At 34.1% G+C, this 19036-nt stretch overlaps 1 protein-coding gene across 1 annotated transcript; it reads right to left on the reverse strand.

Annotated features, from left to right (window-relative positions):
* Window positions 1–5470: 5470 nt before the first annotated feature.
* On the reverse strand, window positions 5471–14696 carry LOC102584608 (uncharacterized protein At2g40430-like). Its single transcript, XM_006366519.2, has 12 exons — window positions 14448–14696; window positions 11804–11973; window positions 11586–11634; window positions 11466–11491; window positions 9684–9764; window positions 9486–9596; window positions 9285–9367; window positions 7266–7385; window positions 7051–7173; window positions 6631–6697; window positions 6449–6528; window positions 5471–5899 (listed from the first exon to the last, which is right to left on the reverse strand). The coding sequence occupies exons 1-12, from the start codon at window positions 14614–14616 to the stop codon at window positions 5893–5895; spliced, it is 1086 nt and encodes a 361-aa protein (XP_006366581.1). The 5' UTR covers window positions 14617–14696; the 3' UTR covers window positions 5471–5892.
* Window positions 14697–19036: the final 4340 nt, after the last annotated feature.

Genomic DNA, 19036 nt, shown 5'->3' on the forward strand with positions numbered 1-19036 from the left:
TATATATTATATTATATTATATTATATATATTATATTTATTTTCTACTATATAATAAAAGAGAGTTTATGTATATATTATATTATATTATATTATATATTATATAAACTCCCTTAGAAAATAAATATATATTATATATATTATATAATAGAAAAAATGATTTATTATATTATATTATTATATAGAATATTATATAGGGAGTTTATGATGGGACATTGACTCCCTCTTATATATAAGTAGAATATATAACCTAGGTCCTAGGCTTCTGGTGACTGGATGACTTTGAGTCTTTGCTCTTTAATTAGTTTTTAATTAATTAAGTTTAAAATTAAAAGATACTATCATAGATGCTATATAAAACAATGCAGTAAAACCTATGCAAGCACTTATATTAAATGTTTAAGATCAAACAATATGACAAAACATATGTATGTACTCATATCAAATGTTTAAGATCAAACAATATGACAACAATGTTTTACATTCTTGACTTTTTGGTGAAGAATTGAAGTATTTTTTCAAGAACATATTTGTGAAAGGAGTATTTTAATAATAATATATTTCGAGGTGATGTTTTAAAAGTTAAAAAAAAAAACAATTAACCGAACCATATCGATACCGAAGAGAAACCGATATGATGGGGATGGTTTTAAAAAATCTATTTTTGATTATTCATTATAAAATACCCAAAAATTGAAATAGTATAGTTTTTAAAAATAACTGATCGAACCGTGTCATTAAGACCCCTAACCACTTATATATGTTTTGAAGTGCATCTTCCTCTAAAAACTTGAAAATTATAATTTTTCTCTTGTATCCTATTTCTTTAATATTTGTGATTTTTATTTTTCTTTCATTTCAATACTTATCCTTATAAAAAACACAAACATCATGTAAATTTAGTAAAATACAACATTCTCTCAGAAACATCTCTCACAATTATAAATACAAAAATTAACATTGAATACAATAATTATACGAAAAATATGTATATAGATAAATAAAGATATTATCATTCTTAAAGTAAAATTTATTGAATCTAGTCAACTTTAGTAATAATCAACATTATTATTTATGTGCAAACAAATCAATAACATTTATTCTTGTCTAGCATAAAATTAAAAGAAGTTATAATTTTTTAAATATTTTACATAAAAAACTATTCAAAAATTACTCTTTTTTCCTAATTGAAAGAAAATCTCCCTAAACACCTTCGAGAAAATGATCCAATAAAAATAAAAACATCAAAAATATAAAATAATGTTTTCCGTTGGTTACCATGAAATCAAGAGGAAGAAAAAGTAACATACTAAGATTTACTAATTTTTGTCCAGTATGTTATTTTAATATAAAGCTTTATGAAGAGATTCTTATTGATTTTTTTAAAACATGGGGCGACCAAAAAAGAGTTAAAATGAGCTTTAATGTATTGAGATAATTTTCAATAATTTTATTAAGCATTAAGAGGCTTTAAATAATCAACATAAACACATTATTTTCATAATTTATAATTTAAAACAACCTAGAATAATTTAACAACTTATATAACCTAACTAAAATTAATAATTTAAATTCATAGTCGTTGTCATGTCTTTGTTTAGATGAAATTCTAAGAGGTTTTGCCAAGATGAATCCTAGCTCAAATTTAGGAGTGATGACATAATGCTCTTGCTCCTTCAACCTCATTTAAGCATTCTGAGACATATTTGAGTGATTCATCTTTGAGCTCTTTCAGTATCGCTAGATTTGAAAAGTCGTAATCTGATTCTTCAAGTAGTGTGAGGACCTTTTGATCAAAACTCCATTTTATCTTATCAATTTGGGTATTGCCTTTAAAAGACTTAAAAGTGATAGATATAACTTGTACAAAATTGAGATAATCATTTTTTTCTTCAAATTTTGAAAAATTCTATGACTCAATTCTTTTCTTGAAGGGTGAACTTATTGAGTATATTCCTTTAGCAATGATTGTTCGTTTTTTCGACGCTCGCGTGAAATGTACCAAAAAATTGATTGATCATTATCAAGATTCATTTGCAAGTATCCTTTAGATGGTAAAAGTTTAATAGAGATTTTTTTTATTCTCTTTTCGAACATCTTGATAGCGGCTCATTGAACTTTACTCTCTTCTTTTGAATTAACATCAATTGAGTCATCTTGCGTGGATTTTTTCATATTTAATCTTTCAGAATCTAAATAGAATTTTACATTTGCAAAGTATCACTTTGTCTTGATGAAAGGATTAATTTTTGCATCAATTTTGACTATTTCATCGTCATTCATATACTTTATGCATTTATGCAAAGTAGATGACATCACTCCATTTTCATAAACCCAAGGACGCTCAAGAAACAAATTTATGATGTTTTGACATTTATAACATGGATCAAAATGTTTGATTCATATCGTCAATGAACAATTCTACACAAATATTTTCTATGGCTCGGTGTCCTCCTTGATTGAAACCTTGAATCATAAGGTTTTTTTCAAGTCATCAATAGAGTTTCTGAGCTTTTTTGAGTCATATTTAGCATGATATTGACTACCAAAACACCATCGGTAGTATGCAATTGATATGATGTTCTTGAATAGCTCCTACAGCAAACAAAGGTTTGTTATGTAGTTTAGACCTTAACAACAAATCATCATCAGTGAAGGCAAATATAGCAAAATTTAGGGTAACTTTTTTGTTAGCATGATGGTTCTTGTGTTATTGTTGGATTTTTTTTCCTCACTTTTGCTTTCTTTTGTTTTATCTATGCTGAAAACATGTATTGCACCAGTTTGACTGCCTTAAACAAACATTCAGGATATAATTCACGCAATTTAATAGACTTCCGAATCCTCTGCGATAAGGAACCATTGATGTTTTGACTTGTATAACATTTGACATTTTTTATGATTGTACTTGATTCACATCACTCCTTAGTGCTCTTGTCTTGGAAAGTTGTATCCTAACAACTATTTGATGTCTCTGCTTCTTATGAGTAACCAAAGTCCAATCACAATATTCATTTTCTTTGTGATTGTCGTCTGTCTCTAGTGAACCTTCAAAAGTTTTCTTTGAAAATTCAACTTCAATTGGCGTGAAACTCCTGAATTACAAGAAAAGGGTGTTTGGCATAATCTGCGACCTTGAGCACTTCTTCTAGTTGGGGTGCTATACTTGCATGGTTTGCCTTAGCTATTTTATTTATGTCAATATTGATGATTTTTTGTTCACTTACTAACATCATGATTTTCTCTTTCAAGACAGTATTTACTTGTTGGGTGGGGAATGGCGCAATAAAACTTACAGTATATTATCAATCATATTGATTTCTTCGGGCCTCTTTAATTTAGGGAGATCAATAACTTACTTGGCTAGAAATTCAACAAGGATCATAGGTACGTCTGAATCTGAAAAATGAATAAATCTTTACCTCTAACTCCTAAAAGGTTGAATGTCGTTTCTCTTCATTTGGATATTGACTTGGGGATTCCTCTTTTTGAAGTTCTTTCTTTATTGTGACCTTGACAAAAGTTGCTTTCACTCCTATAGATTCTTTAGTTTGGATCTTTGAGGTCGTACCTTTTTGAACTCTTTCTTTTCTATTGTCAGATTAGCAAAAAGATATGTCTTCCAATGACTTGGAATGCTCAACTCCATGTTAAGTGCTCGTATGATAAGTTCTTCAAAAGTTCGCGGTTTGATTCCTTGTAGTATGTATAGTAGTCGCCAGTGCATTTCTTGAATGCATATTTCTAGAGCAGATATTTAAAAAAGGCAATCTTTACCGTCCAAACTCAATGTTCTCCAATAATTGATATAATCCACCACAAACTCATCGTTCCTTTGTTCAGTGCCTGTCAACTCTATCATGCTTAGCGTACTGTAAAAATGATTAAGGAATTCCTTATCGAGTTGCTCCCAACTATCAATAGACTCATGTTCCATGTCGATATACCAGTCGAATGCACTCTCTTTCAGCGAACAAACAAACTGGTTTACCAAAAAGTCACCATGTGGTCCAGCATTGCTACAAGTTTCAATAGTGGGCATGTAATTACCTTGGGTTTTCTTTGCCATCAAATTGTTGTATAGCTTTGGTGGTTGATAGTTCGTTTTCATGGATAGACAATCACACTGTCTGGTATATGGCTTAGAGTAATACAATGAATTTTGTGGCGTTCCGCTATATTGAGTCCTGATGGTGTTTGTTATCATGTCTTGTTGGACATATAACGCTGCAATTGAACTGATTGTTTCTCCTTTTAAAAGTTGGACTTAGCTATAGATTCCTCAAACGACCTTATTTTTTGGATTGAACCTAGACGGACAAGTGTGGACAGTAACTTGACTCTTTAGGTGTGAATCCTCCAACTTGTTCATAAGTTGAGCAATATGAAATTTTTTTTATCGTCAATAAACTTCTTCAAGGCTTCAATGGTTTTCTACCATCACTTCTTGTCCATGCTAATTAAGTCCGCCATTAAAATGTTGACGGTCATTAAAATTGGAGAAATCATTGAATCCTCAAATTCCCCCAAGTTAAAGTCAATTTGAGAAAATTCTTCAAAGACTATAGATGTGGGGTTGCCTCCGGAGGTTGCAATTACGGTCGCCATATGAGAATTGTTGTTGTTTTTATCATCTATGGAGAGGTAAAGCATTCGAATTCATCTAAGTCACTAGTCTTGAACTTGCGTGGAGTCTTTGCATGAAACATCATTACATCACTGATTCTGAATGTTATCACGATAGCTAACTTTGTATTTTGAAATTTGCAAGAGGAAGAGATCAAGAACAAAATTGACCGCACTAGACGTGTAAAAATTTATTCACAACAAATTTTTGAAGTGTTGGAATTTAACTGCAGCAAAAAATAAGAAAATTATAATTTTTGTTGATAAATTTGTGAATACAATTTTATCACCCTCTTGATTCTTCTCTCCTAAACTTCTCCGAGATTCATGGGAATTCAATAGTGTACGTCTTGAATTGTTTAATGATTTGAATCTCCTAGTGTTTTTCCAATCGCCAGGAACATTGGTTAGTACTTCATTACTTCGAAAAGATCTCCGAAAAAACTCCTTCAACCACTACTTGAAAGAATTATGTAATAGATGTTGTAGCTTTCTACCACGCTTACTCCAATGCTTGTTGAAGTGTTTGTCAAATGTCCTTGAATGTCATGTCTATCCACTATTCATAGTTGTAGGGAGTGAACAAAGTTGCATATGATTAGCTAAAAGATGTCATTTAACACTTGGCGATTTGTGATTGATTCTTAAACTTAACTAGAACTACCACATCATTTGAAAATATGATATCATCTTGTTAGTCTTTGATGCATAGCCACCATGACACGTAACATTGGTTTAGGCTTGAATGTGTAATTGACCTTGGCCATTAAAATGAACTGATTAATTTGTATAGTCCAAATTAATCAACCCAAATGAACTGAATAAAATCCAAAAATTTATATAAATTTAACCCAATAAAATCTATACACTGCCAAATTTAATAATGATAAAGTCATGAAACACCAATCTTCTGCCTCCGGATATATCAGTATTATTATTTTTTTGCTCATTAAGTAATCAATAAAAACAGCAATCGTCTTCAAACTACTAGCTTTTGCTCCCAAAGCAAATGTTGACCGTGACAATAAAATATTTGGTGTAATGAACCATGCCATCACTAGAGATGAACAGATTTACATATTGCTAGCAAACAGTAAGAGCAGCAGCCAGCTCTCCCATTCCAAATTTGCATTAGTAGAGAAAGATCTTGAGTATCTGATCGGCTTGACATAAACCAAGAATCATCCAAGTGATCAGGAGTTATCTCAAAGCAGTGATGATAACATTTTATCCATGTTATTCCACAATTAACTCTGATGAACTAACTCTATTTCCTGCAGACATCCCATCCCAGAAATAATTAGCAAGAAATGTTTTGAAAAAGTATACATAACGGCATACGACAGTGGGCAATACATGCAGAGAAAAAACAAGTTCCATTACTTAAAACCTAAAGCAAGGGAAGTTGATGCATTGTCATCATTATTCTTTCTTACCAAAATAAATACAGAAACATTAAATTTACATTGAAATGACAGAATTTCCAACTAGCCAACACCAGCAAGGATATGAAATCAGGAACATGCACAAAGCTCACTATCCAAATAACTAGTTTTTGCTCCTAAACAATTGGTAAAAATGCTTGGTAATTTTCCTCCCAAGGCATATTATCGAATTTTATGATCAACTATGATGCCACACAAAGCTCACTATAAAAAACTTTAAAGAAAAGAGAGTAATCCACGATTGTCTCAGTGTCACGTGGTTTACACACACTTCAAAGACGACATGCAATGTGGGCTGAAAATACTTTAATTTCAAATAAGCAAAGCCGTAACCAGAAACCCTGGCTTAAATTTCAAACAACAAGGATCTTTCCTAACCTGCTACTCTTTTTTGAAGGAACAACTAGTCCCCTTTTCTCCAGGCTTTTAAACCGATCTCTTGCTAGGGTGCAGCATCCCTGTTCGAAACAGAAAGAAAAATCACATAAGAGAAAGACCTTGAAAATAGAAACAAATGTGATAACAACCAACTTGGAGAAGTTCGAAATCAGGAAAGCAACCTTCAATTTACGGAGGGAACCAGTAATCTCTTCAGACAGTAAGACCTGAGCAGGAGCAGGCTGGAATCTGAAATGACAGGCCATAAATAATTTTGTCAACATCTACAGTTATTGCAGGAATAAAGCAAAAGAGACAAGAAAATGACTCTCGTTGCTCAGAATCTGATGTTCTAGAAATATATACAAACCCCACAAGTAAAACAGCAACGAGAGTCATTTCTTGAATTATAACCCCACAAGCAAAAGAGCCTCCGAACATGCAATCATCATTGTTTCAAACCCCAAACTGGAAGTTGAAACATTTTTAAGAGCTATAACCATAAAGATCCCTTTAAAATCTGATGTTCTAGAAAGCCATTTTTTCCCAGTTAGCAATTTAATTATTGAAACTTATTTACTTCAAAATGAAACAGCACATACTTGCGCTTTCCCAAGCGTGGCGGACAACATTTTAGTCTTTCTTTTTTAGCAGTTACACGACGTAGATGTCTTTTCTGTTTTTCTCCTTCCTCTCTCTCTATTTCTTGAATTATATCTGGTAAGCTGCAGGCACAAAAACAGATAAGAATCTATAAGAAAGGCAAATTCTATTTAACTAGAATATGATTTGCCTGATATTCTAAGTAATAGCAAACCTATCAATTTCTTTGGAGAGCTGTGCTGCTTTTGTTGATTCAGCTTGTGCTTTCAACTGTTCTTTGCGTCTAGCCCGTCGATTCTTCTCAACTTGTGTCACCATTTTGGACTTTTGAGGCCTGAATAAAGTTAAAATTAATGATGTATAATTTCATTCAGTGTTAAATGAAGATCTGACGACTTGCTATGCACTCAACACAACATGGATTGCCAAGGAAGCTAAACTTAGAGCACTGCAAATTTTCAGAACACAACTGACATACAGAAAAGAAAATCTTGAACACTGGTGACTCTACAACTGATCATCATTAGGACATTTGGATCATCACCACCAAAGGTAACAGATATAAAGTCGGATGGCAACAACGTCCATATTATCTATCATGCTTACTGGTGACTCAACTCACAATCTAACTCAGCAAGATTAAGGAAGGATCAAACCTCTTCAAATTAGAAATGTGATTTCATATATAGTTGATTTTAACTTTACATATTTAAGCAACCAAATATTAGTGATATACAATGTACTCGTTCTGCATCTTTAACCACAAAAAAAGGATGTTCCATTTGGGCATATTAGAGTTCATCACAGGGTTCCTAATAAATTAAATAAAAAGGAAAGACTTTTCCAAGAAGAAAGAGTCTTGAGAAACTATGTCCTTTGCTTTAAGCTGTTGAGTTGAATGCAAATTCTTTTACATGTTATCATAAGCTTTGATAAATCCATTTTTTCACCTAAAAGTCCGATCTTCTGTCACCTGTGAAACCTCTAACCAAATTAAACAAGTGGAACAATATCAGAGTCTAGAGATATACCTGGTGTCTCATATCATGTGCTCAAAGGGTTTCCAAAGTTTTAATTAAGGTCCTCCCCTACTCAGTCATTGACTTGAGATTCTGGGATTGGATGCTCAAATTCTTAAATACCCACAAAAATTGGATCTATCATTTTCTAGTTCCAGGATTCCAGGATTCCAGTACCATTTAATCATTGACATTTTAATATATGTGATCTCCAGATAAAACTGATGTGAACTTCTGAGTTAGCTACAATTATTGAAAAAAATAGAAGTTACAAATGCTGGAAACAAGAACTTCTCCACTAGCTCAAATTCCACCCCACAAAAACTGAATATATTATTTCCTAGTTGCAGTACTGCAGTTATCAAAATAATGTGAACTTCTGCATTAGCTACAAGTGTTGGAAGAAAATAAGAGCTACTCATGCTGGAAATAGAACTTCCCACTGAACACATTATTTCCTAGTTGCAGTACTGCTCAGTAATCAAAATAATGTGAACTTCCGGATTAGCTACAAATGTTGGAAGAAAATAATAGCTACTACTAATGCTGGAAATAAGAGCTTTCCCACTAGCAGAAAAAATAAACACAATGCCACACAGAATAGGGCAAAACATGGATTCAAATAGATAAGGACGAAGGAAGCATGAGGTCTTAGACCATCAGTGATAGCGTTAGATATATCGCCTTTGACTTCATAAACATCCATAGCTTAGAGCTTTGTGAAAACTATTAAACATGCAAAGCCACATAAATAAAACGAAATTGCATTTCTAGTATAAATCATGATAAGAAATTGAAAATAGAAAGAGCCAATTGTGAGCCACTGTAAAAATGAGGACAAGACAACTCATGTTAGCCTTGTAAAGTTACAGTTAAAAAAGTAGGACTTAAAGCTGTCAGTATAATTTAAAATGTAATTAAATTTACTGTCAGTATAATTTATCATGTAGATTTAACACATTAAACTGTCATCTATTTTATTTCTCTGAAGCCTAAAGCTTAAAGATTGTCAAAGAAGCTCCTATTCACTATTATAAGGGGACTCCACGAATATGAATAGACACGGGTGAATAAATTACATGGTTCAAATTTTGATGGCTGGATTTTCAAGTAATATTATAATTTTAAATAATCCTGAGTACTGAGCAAGCAAAGAATAGAACATGTTTCAATAGCAAAAACTATCAAGACAGACAAGCAATATAGAAGCTTACCTTTTCTCCAGATCTGTGTTTCCGTCTTCCACTTGTTTTTCATTCTCCGTGTCACTGCCACTATCCGCTTCAAGGAAATACATCTGAGACAAATGAATCTTCGGTGAATACTTATACAGAGTATAAGAAAACATATCCCATAAGGCATCAGCAAGGGCCATGGTCAAAGGTACTAACAAGACAGTAACAGCTTAAACTTACATCTTCTTCATTAACTGCTTCTCCAGGAACAATCAATGGAATAGGCTCCGGCCCCAATTCATTTCGATAAATTTTCTGCATTTCATCTGCAACAGCACAAGCTAATGCATCCTGAATTGAGAAGATACCGAGTGAATTATTAATTGCAGGGACTAGGAACTTGGTAATAACAAAATATGACATACAGACACAAATTACCTGATGACTTTCAGATGGCGGATTGAATGAGCATCCTGGAGGCTCAATTTCCACGGCAGGTATAACAGAAGTCTTGGGCTTCTGTCACATGCAATGCATATAAAACTGATTACATATACTAATGCAGATTTGTATTTTCCCTTTCCGAAAAGTACACATGCAAAATTGTTCTATGAAAGTCGAAGGTTTACAATTCAACTACTCAAGATTTAGGACCATAAATAAATATACACAGTTACGATAGTGAAGATATGGATAGAGAAAGAAGAAGACATGGAGGTACAAACAATATGCACCAGGGGTCGTTTCGTTGAGAGACGAGTTATGTGAGGACTGTAATGTAGGGATTGTATCTTAGGGAATAGAGTAATACCAGGATTGTAATGCATGAATTATATTGTAGGATTAAATACGTGTTTTGTTTAATTATTTTTTGAGAAGGTAACAATCTTGTATTATATTCCAAAAAATCAAACCTGCCACAACTTGTTACAGGTTTACTAATTACAAATAAAAGGAGAGTATCAGGAAGATCTTCAATCCTAAATAAACAAAAATTACAAGGTGCCTAAAGCATTCATTACTGATTCTAGATCTTCCATATACTCCTGTTTACACCAAAAATGAAATAAAACCAAGCAATTCATCTTCATCTTCTGGATGCTGTTACTTTTGTTCTGGAAGCATCTGAGGTTCCTCTCTTTCCACACAGACCACTAGATACAGGTGGGGAAGATCTTCCATCTTTCTTTATGACTAGAAATGTAGGCAAAGCTACTCCCCGTGTTTTGTTTAATTTTACAAAATGGTTTTGATAAATGAAGGTTATTTTGTTCATTTTAGTTGTTTTAATCTTGATTCTGTAACATCTTAGTAATGCAACCAAACGAGCTTGTGTCACCAGCCAACCCACCTCATCCGCTGACATAGAAAATTATGAAAAACTTCATTCCACAGCAGCAGGAAAGTACAGAAAAACCAAATCCAAAAATGAAATCCCAATCTAAACATGCATCACATATTTTGGTCAAGATCTTTAGACAGCCTAAAGCATCAATGATGCAAAAACTAAAGGAAGGATTTCAAACTGCCAAAATGAGGAATGAGCAAAATGGAAAACAATCCAAGTTTGACTTCTTTTTGGATGCCTGGTATCTTTTTTGATGAAATTTTGTATCCGTTACAGATTATTGTATCTGCATAATCTAATTCATCAAATGAAGTGGTGAAAATGTGTCGACTAACGGGAAACTAACTGATCAATCAATCAATCAACTATGCATCAATCACAAAAGATAGTTAGGGTCAGCTCTAATGGGTCTCTACATCCATTTTGCTTATTTAGGTCCATTACCTTCCACGATAAAGGATCTTTTATATCCATTCTCATGCCTTTCTTTCATTTTTTACTCTCATCTATCGTTTGAGCGGATAAGCATGCAGAGCATGTGCAAGGAAAAGGTTCATCTCAAAGATGCTTAGTGATGTTTTCTTGAAAAGTAAGAGATTCAATTGACTTAAGACTGATCATTTTTAAGTGGACTTTGAAGCATTTTAAGGCAATAATAGTAGTACTCATAAAGAATGGCAGGCTACATTAATAAAACCTATACCAGGTATTGCATCACAACATACAAGGAAAAACTTCAGCTGATTTGAAATATGTTTTTGCATGTATAAGGAAACCAAAATTGAAAAGGATGTTCCTGATAAATGGTCCAAAAAGATAAAGAGGAGAAAAGAATTTTAAAATTCATATACGGGAAGGAAAAAACAGTGTACCTTTTTGGTTTTGATGACCAGTTCACCTGCAACAATGCAATGAAGATTGAAGGCTACATCAGAAAAGTCATTTTACTACAAAAGTGACGAGGAACAAAAAGGCTCTAATTATAAGGACACCTTTATCATCCCAAATGTCAACAATGCCAGAGTCTCCACCAGCCGAATCCTAATAACACAAAATTAAGAAGAAATAAACAATGAGGATCTATTAGGGATGTGCACTCAAATGAAAAGATTTTTCTCCCTATTGAGGGAAGGCCATTGTGGCAAGGAAGAAGCAGCCATAACATCTTGCAATTGGTGAATTGAATATTTAAAATGAAATAGTGAAGAACCTTTTGACCCTGTTGAGCAGTATCTTTAGCTATCTGAACTTTACTTTTCTTCTTGGACTTTTTCCCAGTTGAAGAAGGTACAGGTTCAACAAAGGTATTGCTCTGTAGCATACTATCACATCGAAGTACTTTCTCCCGGTGTTTTTCAATTTTCCGTTTGACAGAAAGATCTGGATTATAGACATAAACTAGTCACTTAATCGTTAAAAAGTGATTTGCCAACAAAAACCGAAAGAACAGCAGTAAAGGAACAAGGAAGATGCGCCCATGATGAACATCAACTGCAAATTATTCTAGTGATATAGTACTTAAGGTGCTTTGTACTGAAGGGGAACCGTACTGATAGGGAGTACTGTAATCGCATACAATAAGGTAAGAGTTCATCTTCACACTATAAATAGAAAAGGAAGAAGGGAGGGAGGTTCCAAAATTAATCTAAACAACTAAGAAAATAAAGAGACAACTACATAGCATAAGCCCTAATGAACTATTTTCTCTTGTATAAAGTGGGATGGCTTGGACATCCTCCTTTTTAGCCAAGATTAATTTGCTGACTCCCCAAATGGCTCTTTCACTATGGCCAGGTTTATTTTTTTAATTATTTTTTTTATTTTTTTTGAAAAGGTAACTTTTCACTATGGCCAGATTTGTAACAACACTCCCGCCCTCAATAAGAACCTTGTCCTCAAGGTTCAAGTCAAGGACAACATGAGTAGCAAGCTGCCCATCCCACCCCCCACCCCACCCCATTGTCGGCAAAACAAAGTGTTCTTCATGGCCAAAGAAGAATATGTAACCATGTACATGTGCTGCCGCAATGATACGAAGCATGTAAACATTAGACATGCCTAACACAATGGCAGTAGAATCAGAAGCTTGAACTTCAATTGTAGTAAGATAGAAGGAACTAATGTAGGATCTTTAGTCACAAGGCTAATTTGGTTCCTTAACCAACGAAGTTGTAATGTCCGTATGTGCAAAATGCATAGGAAAACCAGCCACTTATTTGGGATACAGAGTCTCTCTGTTAGTGAACCAACAAAGTTTTTCAACTGGCAGCATTGACATCCCAATCCCAGATGTGGTCCAAGGTGGCAACAAAAATCACAGTAACTAACTCATTAGACATATCGAAAAAACCCATAAGCAGAAACAATAGCAATCCATTAAGAATATCAGCTTCTGCCGTTTATATTCACAACATAGTATCACTACTTCACTACCCACTTGCAGCTGTGTAAGCCAAAAGCATGTTGAAGCAAACCAGTGGCTATATGAGGACAACGAAATGCTGCATAAATATCCCTTTCTGGATTTAAACCGAACACTTTGCGACCAAACACCATGTCAAGCTTATGTCTTTTGCCTTTAGGAAGAAAACTCGGTAGCTTAACCGAGAATGCCAAGGTGTAGATTCAAGTTGGGTCGTGACAATAAAAGCACTGGACATATTGTCGAGACTCACGGATTTTTGTATTGTATCCCCAACAACTTTAACATGAAGTTGTGAGTTCAAATGAGAGTTCACGATCTCAGCCACCTTAGTGTTACTATCATCATAAGATAAGTCTAGCACTGATGTGATAGTTGTAGCATCTGAAATCTCTGGGTATCAATGAAAGTGGAGTCCAATTGCATGTCCTCTAGCTGCAGTGAGCACACACGGCAAATAGAAGAGAGCATACGCTTGTTGTTAGCTTGTAGCTCCTTCATCGATTCTTGCAACGCCTTCACCGATTCAAGAGGGTGTTGAATTGAGCTTCAAGCATGGTAGAAGGGTAGAGAGGCATGGAGTAGGAACAATGAAAGCACCAAGGTAATGGAGGGGAATCGTATTGATAGGGAGAACTGTAATCCCATACAAGAGTTCACTTTCACACTATAGGAATAGAAAAAAAAGGAGGGACGTTCCCGAATTAATCTAAGCTCCCTAAGAAAATAAAGAGACAACTTCATAGCGTAGGCCCTAATGAACTATTTCCTCTTGTATATATATACCTCATAATGAAGTGCACATGCTCCTTTTAGCTAGGGTCCCAAAGGTGATTTGCTAACCCCCCAAATGGGTCTTTCACTATGGACAGATTCGTAACATGATTCTAAACTGCCCTCTTCTAGTCCTAAAATATCAGTTACTATCTCCCAAATTCATCAGGCTTCATATTACACCCAATAATTGCATGTGAACAGGAAGCATTGACTGAAAACTAACACCCAAACAATTGTTCCTGAAACTTTTCTGCAAGTGTATAACTGACATGAACTCTCAATCTGCTCTCAAGATTGATATCTACAATTATAACTCTATGGGATACTCAACTATTTTGTCTACTTGACTTAATATACATAATATTATCGAATGAGTCCACCAAAAAAAGTTCTGGAGGAAATTATGAGAGCACCCAGTTATTTCCCTGAGTACCTAAAAAATACTGCTAAAGAAACAGCCATTTTTCACAAGTGGAGCAATCCAGTTATCCAACCAAAACTAGTTCAGTACAACAGTAAATAGCATACATGGCAATCCATCTAAAGACAATATCAGCAGCTAGAACGCCAGCCTGGTATCAAAATCGACTCTTTTCTTTACCTCGTTATGTACTTGAACAACTGATATTTAATACTCTAGCTATTTCCAAAATACCTCTGGATTTGTCAACGTAAAAGAGAGAATCGCTAGGAACTTGAGCGAGTGAACCGCCGGAAAGAGCATCCTTTGTGGAATTGTCAAGGAAATCTTCAATATCCTCCGTACTTATGTTGGCTCTCCATGCCTTCTTCCCTTTCCTTGAGCTCTTTGCTTTCTTCCCCATCTCTCTACCTTCGCTGCAAAGGCGGCAAAGTTAAGCCCTTGCGTTGTGTCCCCAAATAGTTAAGACCCAAAAAGTATGAAGTTCTGATACTGTATTTTTTTATATACAGAAGGGTCAGATTTGTCATGTTATTTTCCTTAAGTACTATTCTTTCTCCTCTCATATTTACTTGTCATATTTTGATTTGATATATTTCTTTTTAAAATATTAACATAATTATTTGACTACAGTATTTTTATTAATTGATATTTAATATTAAGTCTTAAAATATAATTTAAATTTAAACTATTGAAAAACGTGAATGTAAAAGAGAATAATTGAAACCTTTGATCAAAACAACATTTGTAAGTAAGTCTTGTTTATTTTATTATAATCGTCTAAAACGGTCAAATAAATCCTAGAAACTAAGAAAAATAAATTATACTTCTAATTCTGAGTCCTAATAACTATTTTAAGAATTCAAACCCTAAAAATATCATCAAAGACATATATATATTAATAAGGTTGAAATTTTAATCCCGGTTGAACTCTACATTTATTGAGTCAAGCTCAGTTTAATAAATAGGGGGTCGTGGTGCAAGGGACATAGTGAGGAGTCCAGCCTCGCGTCGTGGGGCTCATCTCAAGGTTGAACACCTTTTGTTAAGTCTCTTGAGTTTAGTTTTCATAGATGTGCAGCGCGAGACTTATCTCATGGTCCAACCTAGAGAAATTTTTCCTTTATTTTAGTTTGGATTACTTTGTTTTGCGTTTCAATTCATCATATGGGTCTTTTCTTGATGATTTAAACTGGAAATCAACGTAATTATACAAAGAACTAAGCTAAAATGCAGACAAAATATGGTGTTTGAACGTGTAAATACACTCCGGATCACCATTCCTCACTTATAGCTTTTGTTCATCCTGGGACAACTCATCATATCCTCTATAGACCCAATATCCCATCCGTCCTAGCTAGACAAAGCTACTCACAAATTCCGGTTCACTCACACAATTAAACCATGATCTAAAATTTACTCATTCAACCATGGCTTTCAAACTCAAGACTCATCATGCAAACATCACAAATACTAGACCGATTCTTTATCACATATCTATGATCAATATTCAGTACATTTTTTTATATTAACATCCTCGTTGCCTGGGAACATTGCTTTATGCTTGCAGATTATCAGGTAAACAAGGAACCCCGTGCGTGTGGTCGTGTTCAACTAAAGATAGGTGCACTCCATTTTTTCTAGAGTTGTTGAGTTTAGAGTCTTTTTTAGCTTTATATCAGTAATGGGTATGTCGGAGCGCTGTCCAACTCATGATAAGTAGATTTTCATCTTAGAGGCTTGTAGACATTTATTGCAGGTTTGGTAGTAATATGCAGTCTAGTTAGCCTTGTAGAATACTTCAGTTATATTAGAGTTTGTTTCTGTTGTGTTTCTTTAGGTTTTACTTGGCCTTAATGGTCTGTGTTTGCTGTTTGAGTTGGTTTTAGTTGGTTCGGTCAATGAAGTATGGCACAAGATGTCACTCATTCCTCTTTATATTTGGCAGATGACAAATTTGATATTAGAGGAACATCGTGTCCTAGAAAATATAAAAGTAGTGTTTAGTAGAGTTTTGCTTACGGAATATGTTGTGCACCACACTTATAATTAGGAGGCTCTTCATGTTTTAGATCTAAGTGTTAAGAGTTGAGTTATCAAAATCGTGTAATAAGGATTCACAATCATCAAACCTACACAAACCTTGTGGAAAGGTCGATTTTAATTTGAGACGTCATAGCCTTTTCAAGGATGGAGTTGCTTATGTCGGGGTAAGTATTTTTTTTCATGTTTTAAGTTTGTCTCATCAACATCTGTGTGAGCTCTAATGAGTTTTTGATAGCTGCTAGTGACCTTGTAAGGCAAGTGACTGGTTTTCTAGGCTATTTTGCAGGTGTGGTATAGTTCGGTGTATAGGGGAGGTTCTGTCAGAAATTCAAGAAGTTTCTAGTTGTTCTCGTGCATTCTATTTCACATTCAAGGACAAATATTTGTAAGGAGAAAAAGATGTAACACCCTGGGTGTTTAAGGTCATGTCCCGATTTTTTATTAATAGGTTTTCATCTTAGATATTTGTTGTGAATTTTCATCTAGTTGGCCTTGTATTATACTTCTATTTTATTTGAGTTTGTTTTCGTTACATTTCTTTATGTTTGACTTGGCCTTAATGACACATCTTTATTATTTGAATTGGTTTAGGTCAATTCACTCTATCAAGTGCGGCATAGGATACTGGTCATGCCTCTCTAAATTTGGGGTGTGACAACAATATCATCTGAAGCTGAAAAATTGAAAATACTATTGCTTTCTTTGCAGGACTCAATTGAAATAGATCTCAAGATACAAGGGTTATTCTATAACTCTGGGGAGAGATCCTCTCCTACACTTGAGAAACTTTATGAGAGTTTGTGCTGAGTATAGGAGTGCACTATTCTCTGATGATATGCTAAAACTTAACATGCTTGTGTACTCTCTTAATTAAAGGTGAAACGAAGCATAGTTTAAAACATTGTAACGGGATGAGATTGACTATTATCTGAAACTAGTCTACATCTTTATTCATGAGTGGAGTTTAGTGGCCGGATGGCTGCAAGCTCTCAATATCATCTTGTATATTAGACAGCCGAAGGGGGAGATACTATTTGATGCATAAGTAAGGTTCAAATACTATAGACATAATAGGAATATGGGTTGCACGACTCAATTATTCAAGATGCATTCTAGACAACACTTGATCTAGTAAACCAAGAACTAGCGGTAACCATAGCAGGGTAGAAGCTGAACATCATGTCGAAGAAGGATGTCATAAAAGTAATGAATGATACAACCAGACATGCGCATGAACGAAATGCCAAATTCAAAAAGGTAATGAATGAGATAATCAAAAATAGAAATAAGGTATGTGTATGACACTTTTGTGAGGATCCTTCGATCGATAAATCAGTTGATTAGGCAAATTATTGTTGTGTGACAAAGTTAAATCAAACACTTTTTGAGAGGCAATCTGAGATTATAATAGATGAAGACATAAAAATAAAAATTATAAAATATGAGTCGTGCCATAATCGAAAATAAGGCACTTGGTGGGAGACAACCCACCTTACTAACTATTATCTTAAGTGTTTTTGCAAGTTTTAGGTACGGAGCCAACCAAAAAGCATGCATTGGAACAAAGAAGTGCCGAAAATTAAAAAAAATAGGTAAGTGCATAGAGTCTCGCACTGCAAACCACCATACCCCATGTTCGTGAGCTGAGGCTTGTACTACGACTGTCTCTGAACTTTTAGTTCAAAGACTTATCAAAAACAAGGGAGACCCGTTGTAACACCCCTCAAAATGAAATAGGATAATTAGAGCTTCACATGCGTGTTAGTAGTTGATAAAACTGTATACATGTTTGAAATGAGTTTATAGGTCAGTTTGGTTGAGTTTGAAGTCAAACATCATTGGGCACTGAAAAAAAAGTTGTCCAAAGCCGGCCAAGCCAAAGGGTGGGTTGGTAAATTTCCCCCTTGGCTAATTAAATGTTTGGGCATTTATTTTAAGAAGTTTTTATTATTTTAGGTATATTAGAACATTTAAATGAGGGTTATAACTTCATTCTTCAAATTAGAATTTCCAAAATCATTCTCTCTCCAAAATCTCTCTCTAGTTCATAGAAGAAGAAGAAGAACTAGGGCTTGGAATTGGTGAGTTCTTCATCAAATTTCGAGTGGATTCTTCAAGAGAGGTATGGTGACCCTTGATCCTTGATCAATCTTTCTTTCAAGGAGTCCAATCAAAAGAGTTTCAAAAAAAAAATGTTTCAAAGAACAAAAATCTCAAATTCTAATCCAAGCATGGGTTCATTGGCAAAGCGTTTTCTAAGCCATTATATTGATGAATTAATGTTTGATTAATGTTTTTAGAATGATTTCATATGGAATTCCTTGAAGAACCCATGTTTTCCCTAAATTCCTAAATTTGCTTATGAAGTGGGTCTTTTGCTTATGATTCAAAGTTTATGAATATTGTGTTTGGATTGGATTGTATTAGTGACTCTTATGATTTTCTACATCTATCTATGATGAATTGATGATGTATGGATGAATGGAAAGTTGTGGCCTTATGGGCAAGTTATGGATGAATTCTCTTGTGGTAAGAAAAATGGTTGGGACTTGAGTGTTGTTGATTATGGCTTTGAAGGATGGTAAGTTGACCTATTTTATGAAAAATGTTGAATTAGTAGGGAATTGAGTAATGTTGGTTATGGCTTTGGAAAATGGTAAGATGGCTTAATCTCTTAGTATTGATATAATTGTTATTGGTTGGTTTGATCCACCTTTGGTGGAGGTGGTTATTTGTTGTATTATTGTGAATTGAGGCCATGAAGGGAATTATATGAA

Source organism: Solanum tuberosum, unplaced genomic scaffold, assembly GCF_000226075.1.
Source record: "Solanum tuberosum cultivar DM 1-3 516 R44 unplaced genomic scaffold, SolTub_3.0 scf00660, whole genome shotgun sequence".
NCBI classification, from domain to species: Eukaryota; Viridiplantae; Streptophyta; class Magnoliopsida; order Solanales; family Solanaceae; genus Solanum; species Solanum tuberosum.

Coding starts and splice junctions, on each gene's coding strand:
- LOC102584608 (XM_006366519.2), bottom strand. CDS start 14,616: ATGGGGAAGAAAGCAAAGAGCTCAAGGAAAGGGAAGAAGGCATGGAGA. Junction 9,368..9,485: donor AAGCAGTTAATGAAGAAGAT/GTAAGTTTAAGC, acceptor CATTTGTCTCAG/ATGTATTTCCTTGAAGCGGA. Junction 7,386..9,284: donor AACACAGATCTGGAGAAAAG/GTAAGCTTCTAT, acceptor AACTTTATTCAG/GCCTCAAAAGTCCAAAATGG.